Source organism: Aotus nancymaae, unplaced genomic scaffold, assembly GCF_030222135.1.
Source record: "Aotus nancymaae isolate 86718 unplaced genomic scaffold, 86718_ANA_hifiasm-v0.15.2.pri h1tg000019l, whole genome shotgun sequence".
Lineage (NCBI taxonomy): Eukaryota > Metazoa > Chordata > Mammalia > Primates > Aotidae > Aotus > Aotus nancymaae.
Genome location: NW_026988431.1, coordinates 49,392,843 through 49,407,281, shown reverse-complemented (window position 1 = coordinate 49,407,281; position 14,439 = coordinate 49,392,843). Strand labels below are relative to the sequence as shown.

Genomic DNA, 14,439 nt, shown 5'->3' with positions numbered 1-14,439 from the left:
CTCCTGAAGTTTTCCCTTCTAACCCACTTTCCCCAACACACAATAAAAGTGTCAACCACACTCAGCTACAGCTGTTGGCCTCATATGGATTAAGCCTCTATGGCTTACATTTTGTTTTGTCAAGAAAAGGAAATAATACAAGGATCCTCTTATATAGAAAAGGGATTTTACATTTTATCAGTTTCAAATGATGGAATGTTTTCTTTAATATAAGAATATATAACAGTGTAGGGATTTGAGCCCTACAAGTCCAATCAGGTCATTGGGCACTTTTTCCCCTGTCCCCAGAGAAAGAATATTTGACACGGGCAGATTATGAAGGGCTGACTGATACGTGGCCAGGCGTGGAGACCTCCAGAAGGCTCTGGGCTCGGACAATGCAGTCTGCCTGAGCTGGGAAGCCCTAGGCTGCTGCAGAGCTGTTACTATCAATCTTTTCCCCTCCTTCCTGCCCCTAGGCTTTTTTCTAGGCATTGAGAAAAAATACCTTCAGTGAAGCCCTGGAACTTTCAGGCACCCCATTTCCGTATTTTCCTGAGATGATTCCACAGGCAAGTGGAGACCATGTCATTGCGCCAACCCCTACAGAAGAAAAAATTTAGAAAGTTGCTTGTGCAAATTGGAATCAAAAGGACAGGGGGCTGTTTAAACAAAATTTGGTAGGTTATAGGGAAAAGCTGGCCAGATAAATGAGTTAATATCAGCATGCATTTTTCCATTACAATTTAGGAGCTTACAGATTGTGTTTCATTCTTTAATCAACCAATGAAACATGGACTGTCAGTTCCTGGGAGTGGGACATATAAAGAAGCCTGAAAAATATGTGGCTCATCCATGAATTTTTGTTGTCCTTGTCCATTTAGTGCCTGACATAGTGCATGGTACACAGCAGGAGCACACACCTAGTACACAGTAAACACTCAATAAATTAGAGCAGTAATAACAATTATTATGGTTGTTGTTGAATTTTTATCTTTTTCTCCTTTTTTCCCAGCATTTTCCTGCTCATATGAACCTCTGTTTCTCAGGAAGAATGTTATTTATGAAAACTTTTGATAAATAAGCCTGAGAATGTGGCTTATTCATGTTTTTCTAATGTCTAAATTTCTTGTGTATATGGTATATATATATATATATTTCCCCTCTCTCTGAAGGCATTACTTCTACCTGCACAGACGTATAGTGCCCGACTTGTTAGTTGTTGAATTTCCCGTATCTCAGTGCCAGGCCCAGAGTAGTAGATAAAGATGTATATAGCCATGATTTTTTAGAAAGGTAGTCATTGTCCACTCAGAGATGCATTGCGCTAGAGGAAGCACCAATGGAAAATGAATTTATTTACTGGTTCTTCCCTTAATTCAGTAGGCATTTTTTTAACACCTGCTAAGTACAGCTTAAACATCAGTCACCATTTGCAACTCTGCTTGGCTTTCATCAGTAATACCCTGTACACTAAATGCAGACACATCTTGATTCTGCTACAGTGCCTGGAGTGTACGGTTCTTATAATGTCTATGTTAATTACGGACATTTAGGAAAGCATTTCGGTAACACTGTTTTTCTTCCCTGCCCCCCCGCCCCGCCCCCCGGAATCAGTGATCTTCCTGTTGTTAAAAATACTCAGTAGCTTTTATTTTGAAGATTACCTATTTTGTGGTAGAGCTCTGGCAGCTGGACCTCCACTTTCTCTCTCTGGAAAAGATGGTATTCAGCTTGTTCACAGACTGGTGGGATCATGTTGAATTGTCTTGCCACAGAATAGGCTTCCTAGAGAGGAATGAGAATTTATACTTATGAGAAATAAGCTTTGCTGTAATTTGTATGCATGAGAAATGTTTACTTTGGTGAAATCAGTACAAACCAAGAAACACGTAGGATGCCAAATAATAAGCAAAGTTGTCACCACCAATTTCACTAAGAGCAATATGAAATATAGGAAATCCTTATTAATTATTTGGGAGGTTTTGGACTGAGTTAAGTCTGGGGCAAATTAGTCAAAGTGTGAATTATAGACTATGATAAAGAAAATGTGGTTTAACTATTTTTAAGTTTCTAAAGAAATAAGACTTAGACTAACATATCAAAGTATCTGTAACTAGTTTGATATAAACAGTATAGTTAATACAGTTTTTTATAAGGAAACTAGAATACTCTGTTAATGTATCTCATTAGCTGTGAAATTCACTTTACCGTCTGGCCACCAGAGAACGCTGTATTCTCTGTTGTATTCTGAACAGATGCGCTCCGGCTCCAATATCCATCTCTATAATGATGGAATTGATTCTAGAATTCTAGTACCATAGTGATTGTAAGAAAAGTTTGCAAAAGATCTTACAATTTATGCATGGCATCTGCAAAGCAATAATAAGCTATTCAATAGCCACTTAAAAACAGAAATTAAATTACCATGATCTCCATGGCACTCCATCTCGAGGTGCCCCAGTACATCGCCATGCCTTGGTTTATCACATGTGTCATGGCTCGAACAATTTCTATGGAAGGTCAAACAGATAGCATTTCATGAATTCATCTACTTTTCAGAATTATGTGATTTTTACCCCTCTATCCAAAGCTTAGAAGCTTAGTGTAATCATTTGTTTGATTAATAAAGTTAGTCTGATATTAATGACAACATTATAGTCTGACATGAAATACTAATGGTTTGGAGGCTGATGGTACTTTCGGGTAAACTGACATTCCATTTTCCCTTTATAGCAACAACACTAAATGATACTGAAAACATAATGATCACTTTAAGTTCTTCTTTTAATTTCATTGCTTGACGGTTCCTGGCCTAATAAAGAATACTTGATTCACCTTTTTAAGAGCCTGGGTACCTTTCTCACTAAAGTAAGAAGTAAGAGAAAGCATTTGTTTTGACTTTGTAGAATGTAAGGTCATAGAGGGCGAAAGGCTTTTCTTTGTATATTGGAATTGCAGAGCTGGGCCTCACACAGAATGGGTCTCTAATAGAGGTGACTCAACAACAGTGCGTTTAGCAGAAAGATAAACATATTAAATGCTGAACAAACAGCTGAAGCCACAGTGGCTCACAGCTTGCCATGACACACCCTGTCCTTGATCACTTTGAACCAAATTTTGTCCTAAGACACCCACATAACTGATTTCATTGGGGCCTGTTTGTGGTCCCACCCAGTGTGCTCATCAGCCTCATGCAGCTCGACATCACGTTTCCTAAACAGGAAAACGAATCCCTTCCCCAGAGGATGAAGCTGAGCAAATCCTCTTGGCACCAGCCAGATATGTTGCAGAACAAGTGAGCTTTAATTTAGTGAAAGTTTAATTTAGTGAAAATTCACAGACAAGGTTGGATTTCCTCTACAAAGCAGGTAGGTTAAACACTCAGGATGCCTGGTCATATGACATTTTCAAAAAGTCGCAGGACTTGGGCTTTTCTATTTCTCAGTAATACCAGTCAGTTAAGTGCCCTTCAGAAGAACCAAATCCTTGTCTCAAAGTAGAGTTGCAGTAGATGTACTTTTTTTAAAAAAAATTTCTCATGAGCAGACACTGTCTAAATTGATAGGGAACAGGATTTGGAATGAAATGGCCAGAGTCGGGGTCTTAGCTTCTTTGCTTATTTGGCTTGTGTAAACTATTTTTATTTGCCCTTGATTTCTTCATTTGGAAGATAGGAATATTTTCATTCACCATTGTGTGTCTAATAGATGTAAAAGCTGGCGTATAAGCAAAATAGTTTTCTTTCTTGGAGAAAGACTCTAGAATGTCAAATTATTGCCCAGCAACTAAAACTATGAAGTCCATTCTCCATTTATAAAACATACGTGATTTAAAAAGTGTAAGGAACTGCTTTTCTTCTGTTTCATTATTCAAATGGAGATGTGTGTCTATGATAAACATTTCTAGAAGTTGAAAACAATATGAATCTCTGCCCCGGATGGATTCTCTCTTTGGATGTCACCATCACTGCACCAGCTTCCTTTCCTTTCCCTTCACATCCTGTGTCATTCAGAGCTGGGAGTTCAGCCAATCAACAGTATCTACTAGGTGTCTGCTGTTCTGGGTGCTGGAGATACTGTGGTCAATCAAACATGCTGGTAAACACAGAAGAGGTTAACAGAGGATGAACTGGACCTGGCCTCTCCCTTAACTCTGTCCCTGCCACCAAGTAAGACAAGCACAGAATGCTGACAGGAGGCTTGGGCACGTGGGAGTCCTTGACGAGAGCAGTGAAGATGGAATGGAAGTTGTGACCCTTCCTGCACATTCAGTCAATTATACAACACACAGGAATTAAAAGCCTAATATTTGCCAGTCACTGTGCTGGTTGCTGGGTTCATCTGTGAGTAAAACATACATCAAGTTCCTGGACTCAAGGAGTTTAGAATTGTGTGAAGTAAACAAGTAAGTCATTATAAAATGTAGTGTCATGAAGAAAATAACATAGGGGACTGGGACAGGAAATGAAAGAGAAGACCTATTTAGTAAAGTAAGGAAGGTCTCACTAAACAGTAATCATGTTTAGGCATAAAAAATAAAAAAGGAGCCATCCATGAGAAGAACAGTGGAAGAGCATTCAAGGCAGATAGCACAGCATGTGCCTAGGCCCTGAGGTAGGACAGAACTTAGTGAGTTTCAGCAACCGGCGGGGCGGGGGGCGGGAAGGAGGACGGGGTACCACATAAAGTTGGCAGAGGGCAAACCATGTCATTTGTATGCTATTCAAGGTTTAATGAAGTCATTAGCATTTTATCAGGTGAGGGGATGGTAGACTAGTTTGCATTTCAGAATACTGTCTCTGTGCTGTGGAGAATCAGTAGTAACAGGGAGGACTGGAGGAAGTAGGAAGAGCTTGACAAAGTATTGCTGTATTCTAGGCAGGAGATGAGGGTGATTTGTAATAGGTTGGTGGTAGCAAACAGAGAGAGAGGTGGATGGATTCAAAATATAAGTTGGAGACAGAATCCACAGTACTTACAGACAGACTGAGTGTGGTCAGGGAAAGGGAGGAATTAAAGCTGTTTCCCAGATATTTGGCTGTTTATAGAGATAAGGGAGACTGAAGGAAGAACAGGTTTGGGAGAAAAATCAAGAGTTCTTTGGACCTGCGAAAAATGGAGATGCATGTGTGATACTAAAGGGGGGATGTTGAGTGGCTATTTAATAGTTGGATAAGTGAGACAGTGAGCAATCTGGGCCAGAGGTGGTATACATATTTATTAGTTACTAGTCTATTGATTATATTTAAATTCATGAAAATGGATGAGCCTAGTAAGGACAGTCTATAGAGAGAAAAGAGAAAAGGTTCTGACGGCCGGCCCGGGGGTTAGAGGACCCATGATAGAAAGCCGGCAGCCAGAGGGGCAGGAGGGAAGCCGGCACACAGGGATGTGTGAGACCAAGAGCACAGGGCACTTCCAGAGGGAGCTGTGCCCACAGGGTAGAAGGCCATGGACATTCATGTCAGAACAGCCCAAAACCGTGTATTTGGACTTGGCCACATGTAGGGAGGTCACTGCAGACCATGCGAAAAGCAGCTTCAGTGTCAGTGATGTGATGGGATCAAGCAAGGCTGGAGCCAGTGGAAGCCACTCAATGGAACAATGACTGGAAGAAGAGGAGGTTTTGAAGACAATGCATTCAATAAGTTTGGAAGAGAAATAGGACAGGAGCTGAGGGTATTCAGGATCACAGGACATTAAGAGTAAGCCTGTGTGCCATTGTGAGTGACCTAGGAAGAGGGAGTTATTGATGAAATGGACTGGGGTCTGGGAAGGAAGTGGGAGAGAGAGACTTGATAAAGGGAGAGGGGGAAGGGGCAGAGCCCCTAGAGGTGGGAAGGACACTTCTGTCAAGATGATGGGACCCACGGAGGTTTGTAGAACTCATCATGGGAAGACATGGGAACACCTGTTTGATGAATTCTATTCTCAATAAACTGTGAACCAAGTGAAAAAGGAGGTGTGAATTGTATACAAGAAATGAGAAAAGGGTGAGGAGAGCCTCTGCAAGGCACTCCAATGCCCCAGGTCTTTTTGTTGCTGGTAGTTTTTTTCCTCACTTAGCTTTTGACTCTGAAGATGAAAGCTTGGTGGAATTGGGAAAAAGAGACCTCTGTGAGTTCTTGTCCTCGAAGGAGGCTGCAACATCAAAAGCAGGGAGAAACTGCAGGAGAACTGAGAGGCTGAAGTTTTCAAGATTCATGTTGCCATGAATTAAAATTTAATTATATATCAGAGAAAAATTCATTTAGCTTACTAACAGGAAAGAACCGAGGTGGGTTTTTACATTATTTGAATAATTAAGAACACTAGAGGGCAGCATTGCTGAAAGGAAAAATCAACTGTCTTCTCTACACTTGTTTTAGGTGTGTAACATGGAGATTCATTTTTAAAGCCTCCTAGGTAGAATATCAATTCTGAGTGGGGAAAGGATGTTAGAAAGATAGTTTAGTGCACTGCATCACCTGCCTCTGGGAAAGGAGACTCAGACAAATGTGATTAAACCTGATAACCCAGTACTTAATGTGACCCTCCTAGCCTGGACTCCTTCCCCAACCTTCCAGAAGCCTTAACCGCAGTGGTTCTCAAGTCTAACTACATATTAGAAACACCTGGAGTGGGGACTTTACAAACTACCCATGCCCAGGCTCCACTGAAATTCTATTATATTAGAATCTCTTGGGGATGAGGCCCCAACATCGATGACAATTTAAAAACTCATCCCAGATGATGATTCTAGTGCGCAGCCAGGATTTAGAACGAATGTGCTTGTCTACACCAATGGTCTCAAGAGTGTAGCTCCTGGATCAGCAGCAGCATCTGGGAACTTGTTACAAATGCAAATCCCAGGGCCTCACCCCAGACCTAGTAAATTACAAAGTCTGCATCTGTGTTTTAAGCAGCCTTTCAAGCAATGCTGATACACACTAAAGTTTGAGAACCACTGCTTGATACCGTTCCCAAGCAAGCCATTTCAACGAGTACGAACATCTTCCCACATTTCCTCTTTTACAATTTTAACTAATCTAAGTGCTTCATGCTATAATCTTTAGTTATTTGCATTAGTACATAGCTAGTATGATATCTATGCATGTGCACATGCGCGCGCGCACACACTCACACTCTCTTTCTCGCTCTCGTGTGAATCAAAATCACCTGGAAAATTTGATTAAAATGCCAAGATCCAGGTCCTAGGCTCCTTCAATGAGCCACGGTCTTTGTATTATTTTCATTAGCTCTCACAAACTTTGAGAAAAACTGTCTAAACTATTGGAACACTTTGTTAAATCCTCCCTCTGCACTCCTTTTCAGGTTGAAATAATCATTATTATTATTATTATTATTATTATTATTATTATTTTGAGACAGAGTCTTGCTCTGTCGCCAGGCTGGAGTGCAGTGGCGAAATCTCAGCTCACTGCAACCTCCGCCTCCTGGGTTCAAGAGATTCTTTCGCCTCAGCCTCCCGAGTAGCTGGGACCACAGGCGCATGCCACCACGCCTGGCTAATTTTTGTATTTTTAGTAGAGATGGGGTTTCACCATGTTGACCAGGATGGTCTTGATCTCTTGACCTCGTGATCCGCCCACCTCGGCCTCCCAAACTGCTGGGATTACAGACGTGAGCCACCGCGCCCAGCCAATAATCATTATTCTTTAATCTAGTGATGTCTTCCCAGCACTCACACGCAGTTCTCACGCATAGTCCCCATATCCTTAGCATACAGGTGGCTCCCTACAAATGCTGCAGGTCCATTTTGTTTCCCTGAGTACTCCATTTCCTTCTGTAAAGTGAGAAATGATATGGATGTTGTGAAATTCTTTCGAAGCTTGACACAGGATAACATGTGGAGAATAATTTGTGAATTTGAAATAGTAATGCAAACTGAAAATGGCCCTGGTTTCTTCTCAAATAGGCCCAGCTTCGAACATTTTGGGGACATCTTTTTCAGTAATGTAGGCCATCAATGTTTTTAAAAATATGTATTTTATGTCAAAGGAATTAATACAACTATTTGTTCTGAGTGAAAACAATTTTGGTTGATAGATATTTTGATTTTCTAAATTGGATCACATGCAAAAAATGGTAGCTCACATTTAATTTTTTTTCCCTGCAAAATGTTCCCTAGAACTTTGAAAGTTATAAGCAAATAGTTGTACTGTATGAACCATAAGCCATAAGGACTAAAGATAAGAATGTCTTTATTATAAATTAGTATTTTGATCATAAAAAACATACTCAAATTAATATAGCCATAGAGACAAAATGATAAAAGCAAAAGAAACCTTAGAGGTAATCCAGTGCAGTTTCTTCTTATTCTAGATGAGGAAACTGGTTAGGAGTGAAGTTTTTAGGCATAATTAAAAGCTTGAATATTATTAACAATTATAAATATTTTAAATATGCTTGCAAAATGCTGAGAAAAAACATGCAAAATAATAATTGTATTATTTAGTGGAATTATATGTAATTTTGTTCTTAATTTTCCACATTTTCAGTAAATATGTGTTATACTTTTATGTAAAAAAGAAAGAAGAACTATTATCTAACAAGCAAAGGCACCACTTTAAACACTAACATGTTATACATTTAACCAAATGAAATTGCTATTTTTAGAACCCCACAATAGTTTTATATTGACAGTATCCTATGGTTCAACCTAGCTGATATCAGATTTTTTTTTTTTTTAAGAGGCAAGGATCAAGGTGGAAGCTAGATCACTGGTATAATGCAAGAATTGCAAAAATTTGGTTTCATCAGAGGAGTTGCTGTTAACACTAATAAAAAATAGGCCTAGATCTAGGCACAATTTTTACTTCAGCTCAGCTGTTTGTGATTTATCTACCTTAAATTGTTTATTTATTTATTTAACTTCAGAAGCTTGTGGGTGGTGGTGGTTTATAATTGTACTTCTCTGCAGCTTAGAGGAATCCGCTTGAATTTTGATCAATACTTCCTCCTCTGAGCTGTGGAGAATTCTCTCTCAGTGCTCAGCTTGGTGCCTGGAGATAGAGGACTCTCATTTCTCAGAGGATGAGAAACTTATAACCATAAATGAAATGATATCATCCTTAATATTGATCACAAGTCACATGTTTTAAAGGTTTGCTGACTGTCTGAGGAGAGCCTGGTTCCATTTGCCTTACAGAGCATGTGCTAGGATGCAGGAGACATTGTTTTTTTTTTTTGGCTCCATCACAGTCAGTAACCTTTGACATCTCTTGTCCTTGCTGAGATCTCAGTTTCTTCAATGCAAATGAGCAGATTGATATTAATTAAGCATATACTTAATCTTCCCACCTTAACCTTGTTTAGGTGGGAATATTGGAATCCAATTTCGTTGAGGAAAAACCTGAGACTCAGAAAGATAAAGTCACTTGGGCCAGGTCTCAGCAGATAGTCTAGAAACCCCATCTAGCTTTGAAGTTCTGTGATCAATCATCATGAGAGGCTCTGTGCATAGTGCATTGAAGGAGAAGATGGTTTGGGGAGAGAAAAATAACAGGGTATTTACTTAATTGACCTAATTGTGTATTTGTGAACATGTAAGGCCTTGTGTGTGGTTATATCCATCCATCCCTTTGCATTTAATACTCAGATGGCTATAGTTCATAATGAGTATACATGACTTGGGAAATATGAGCTGTCTCTGCTTTTTTGAAGAAGACTAAAATCTGATAAACTCCTTGAAAAGAGAGACAAAAAAAAAAAAAAAGGCTGGTGTCTCCATCTGGTCTGTCAAAGCTTAGAGAAAGAGTGGTCTACACAGGGCAGTTTACAGGGAATATGCTTTCTGGATCAGGTCATTGGCCAAACTGATTCTGAATCAGAACAGAACAGATTCAAGAGAGTAGAAAGGAATTCACACACTGAGCCAAGTCAGTAAAACTTCTTCTATCTGAAGAAATTGCACCTTCTTCAAAACTCTGACCCAAGAATGTAGCTTTATATCTCCAAAGGCAATGCATTTTCCTCTACCCTGTAGTTACCCTGAGAGAACTCTCCCTAAAGAGCACATGGTCCTCAACCTCTCCTCTCTGCCACACACTGGTTTTCCTTGACTTTAGACAGTTTGAAGTGAGCCTTTGATATTGCCCAAATGTAATTTCAGAACCTTATTCTAAAATGTGAAATAGGTTATTAAAATGGGACAATTTTAGTCTCACTTTTAGCTCAAGTCCAAAGGCCCTGAACAGCAACTGTTGTTTTTAAGTAACTCTGAGTTCCAAAGTGAAGCACTAGATCACCTATGCAGGAGACCATGGTGAAAAATGGTCATCTTTAGCCCAGCCTTTACCTTGAGAACATAAATGAGTGAAAAAAACCCTTTTAGAACTGATTAATGAATTTGGTAAGGTTGCAGGACACAAAATCAACATATGAGAATCAGTACTATTTCTATACAATAACAGCAAACTAGCTGAAAAATAAATCATGAAAGCAATGTCATTTACAATAGTCACAAAAAATTAAATACCAAGTAATATGGTTTGGATGTTTGTCCTCCCCAAATCTCATGTTGAAATGTGATTCCCAATGTAGGAAGTGACTATACTCCTATTTCTTATCATGTACAAAAATCAACTCAAAATGGATGAAAGACCTAAATGTAAGACCAGACCTGAAGCTATGAAACTACTAGAAGAAAACAGAGGAAATGCTTCAGGAAATGGGTCTGGACAAAGATTTTATGGTAAAGACCTTAAAAGCACACACAGGCAACAAAAAACAAGAATAGACAAATGGAATTGCGTTAAACTAAAAAGCTTCTGCACAGCAAAGGAAGTAATCGACAGTGTAAAAAGACAAAACCTACAGAATGGGAGAAAATATTTGTGAATTATTCATCTAACAAGAAATTAAATATACAAAGAAATCAACTCAGCAGCAAAAAAAAAAAAAAAAAAAAAAAAAAAAAAAAAAAAAAAAAACGCAAAAAACCCAAGTAATCCAATTTAGAAATGGGAAAATGATCTGAATAGATATTCCTCCAAAAAGGCATACAATTGGCCAACAAGGAAGACCGTGCCTCTTAAAAAAAAAAAAAAAAGGCATGAGATACCATATCACCCATTAGACTGGCTATTATAAAAAAGACAAAAAAATAACAAATGCTGGCAAGAATGTGGAGAAAAGGAAAATCATACTGTTGGCAGGAAAGTAAATTAGTACACCTAGTATGGAAAATAGTATGGAAGTTTCTCAAAAAACTGGAACTAGAACTACCATATAATCCATCAATTCCACTACTGGTTATATATCCAAAGGAAAGGAAATGAGTGTGTTGAAGAGATATCTGCACTCTCATGTTTATTGCAGCACAATTCACACTAGCCAAGATATGGAATCTACCTAAGTGTTCATCAACAGATGAACTGATAAAGAAAATATGGTATAGCTACACAATGGAATATTATTCAGCCATAAAAAGGAATTAAATACTGTCATTTGTGGCAACATGGATGAGCCTGATGAACATTATATTACGTGAAATAAGCCAGGTGCAGAAAGATAAATACTCGTATTTATCTCACACATTTGTGGAAGCTAAGTAAGTTGATCTCATAGAAGCAGAGAAATACTGGTAACTAGAGGCTGGTATGTGGGAGGGAAAGGAGGATAGGGAGAGTCTGGTTAATAAACACATTACTGTTATATAGGAGGAATAAGTTCTAGTGTTCTGTAGTACTGTAGAGTGACTATACTTAACAATTGTTTATTCTTTATTTTCAATAGCTAGAATAAAGTATTTTGAATGTTTCCAGCACAAAGAAATGATAAATGTTTGAGGCACTGGATATGTTAATGACCCTGATTTGATCATCACACATTGTATATGGGTATCAAAATATCACACTGTGCTCCATATATATGTACAATTATTATGCGTCAATTAAAAAAATAAGAGAATAAATAAATGGAGGTTGAGAGATTATTTGGTCTTGTTGAGTTTTGTGGTATTTCCCCTGTGATCTTTCCCTCCACCTCTATCTTTCACCTCATCTCTAATTAAACACAGCTTTAGAACCTAAAATTCCCATTTGTAGAACTTGCAAGCCAGTAAGAATAGTTCCTGGGATTAAGAGCCTGACCTTGTGACTTCTCCCTAACAGCCACAGGCTGTCCTGGGAACTCTGCTCACTCCTTGTTCAACTCTCCCTACAGAGGGGAGGCTATGTGATGCTGTATCCTTTTAATATTATTTCTTGCTCCAGCAGACATGTACTCTTTAATCCTAGCAAGACAGCAGTTGTTCATCTTGCATTTATATTAAAATGGCAAAGTGACTTGCCCAAAGCAATGGCAGAGCTTTCTACTCTATCCTCATTATTTCTCTGTAATTCTTTTATCACCACCTCCAGTTTTTCCAGCTTCGCACCTAGACTTACCACGGCCTGCTGACATGCTATAAGAAATAATTATGTAGAATATGGTTCACAAAATGGTACCTTTCTTTCAACATAATCTAAATATGTCCCCACCATTTCCTACTAAAGCCTGGTGATTCCAAGCGATCAGTTTGCTGTGTTTGGTTAATTCTAAATGGTAGTAATTCAAGAGATTATTCTATCCTGATAAAAGTGAGGTGGCATCCACAATGAGTAGAGAGTGCAATGCTATTATTGCATATGTTAAATTCCATAGGATTTGTGAATAGTGCAATGAATTTGAATAAATTTAAAAACACTCCAAAGTAAACCCATCACTTTAAATTTTATCTTGAGCAAGGCAATGAACAAATTTAAACAAACAAACCTAAGTGAACCGAAATTACAGGATTGTGCAACTTTCCAAGATACCTGACTTATATCTTCATTTGCAAAGCTAAAAGTTTTATCATTACTAGGTTGTAGGACACTGGTCCTCTAAGCATCCAGGGGGTTCTTTTGGCAATGTTACTGAAGTCAGTCTATAAAAAAGGAACTTTTATGGTTTGAACATGGGTCTTATTCTGATGTGGGATATTTCCCTGACACAAATGAAAATGTAAAAATTTGAAAAATAATTCTTCGTCCTTCTAAAATTTGTAAAGTTTTGCTCTTTTCACTTAAGTTTCTGATTCATCTTGAGTGTGTGTGTGTGTTGGGGGGGGATGTGTGTGTGTGGTGTAAGGGTAGGGATCTGGTTTCATTTTTTTTTTCATGTTATAGAAACTAGAATGCCACTTTTTTCATGTCCATTTATTGAATAGTTCCTTGTTTTCCCACTGATTTTCTAGACTATTTGGTCATATGTCAATGTTTTATAAATGCTAGTGTCTGTTTCTGGAGTATCTATTATAGGGATTAATATTATATTACATCAATTTCTCCCATAGCCAGTACCTTTCTTAATTATTGAAGTTTCATAATTAGTGCTGGTGCCTTGATAGGGGATGTCCTTCCCTTCCACTTTACCCATTTTCAGGAGTCATTTGGCTCTTCTTGGCCCTTTACCCTTTTTATACATTTTATAATTAGCTTATCAAATTATCTTAAAAACTTGGAAGGATTTTGGTTGGAATAGGGCAGATTCAGCAGAATTGGCATCTGATATGGGTTGGCTGTGTCCCATCCAAATCTCAACATGAATTGTGTCTCCCAGAATCCCCACATGTTGTGGTAGGGACCCAGGGAGAGGTAACTGAATCATGGGGGCTGGTCTTTCCCCTACTATTCTCATGATAGTTAGTAAGTCTCATCAGGGGTTTCTCCTTTTGCTTCTTCCTCATTTTCTCTTGCTGCCACCATGTAAGAATTGCCTTTCACCTCCTGCCATGATTCTGAGACCTCCTCAGTGATGTGGAACTGTAAGTCCAATTAAACCTTTTTCTTCCCAGTCTCAGATATGTCTTTATCAGCAGCATGAAAATGGACGAATACAGCATCTTTAAGGTACTAAGTCAGGCTGAGTGCAGTGGCTCACACCTGTAATCCCTGCACTTTGGGAGGCTGAGGTGGGTGGATCACCTGAGGTCAGGAGTTCAAGACCAGCCTGGGCAACACGGTGAAACCCCATACATATTAAAAATACAAAAACTAGCCAGGCATGCTGGCACATGCCTGTAATCCCATCTCCTCGGGAGGCTGAGGCACAAGAATCACTTGAACTTGGCAAGCAGGGGTTGCAGTGAGCCAAGAAGAGCAAGTCATGTCTTACATGGATGGCAGCAGGCAAAGAAAAGAGAGCTCGTTCAGGGAAACTCCAGTATTTAAAACCATCAGATCTCATGAGACTCATTTACTATCATGAGAACAGCACAGGAAAGACCTGCCCCATGTTCAATCACCTCCCACCGGGTTCCTCCCACAACATGTGAGAATTGTGGGAGTTACAGTTCAAGATGAGATTTGGTGACACAGCTGAACCATATCAGGGCATAAGCAAGATGAATTTTTTTTCTTGCAAATCAATGTGGATGGTTTGCTGCTGTGGGCTTCATCTTCAACATTGTCTTGTTCCTTCTTAAAATGAG

The 14,439-nt window shown here is 39.0% G+C and overlaps 1 protein-coding gene across 3 annotated transcripts in view; it reads right to left on the bottom strand.

Annotated features, from left to right (window-relative positions):
* KCNAB1 (potassium voltage-gated channel subfamily A regulatory beta subunit 1) overlaps positions 1 to 14,439 on the bottom strand; it is a 370,457-nt gene that overhangs the window by 17,861 nt on the left and 338,157 nt on the right. For all 3 annotated transcript variants that reach the window (XM_064378850.1, XM_012447348.3, XM_012447349.3), the window contains 3 exons: positions 2,407 to 2,492; positions 1,647 to 1,767; positions 488 to 582 (listed from right to left, as the gene is read on the bottom strand). In XM_064378850.1, coding sequence (XP_064234920.1) covers positions 488 to 582; positions 1,647 to 1,767; positions 2,407 to 2,492 — 302 coding nt within the window. The remainder of the gene's footprint in view (positions 1 to 487; positions 583 to 1,646; positions 1,768 to 2,406; positions 2,493 to 14,439) is intronic.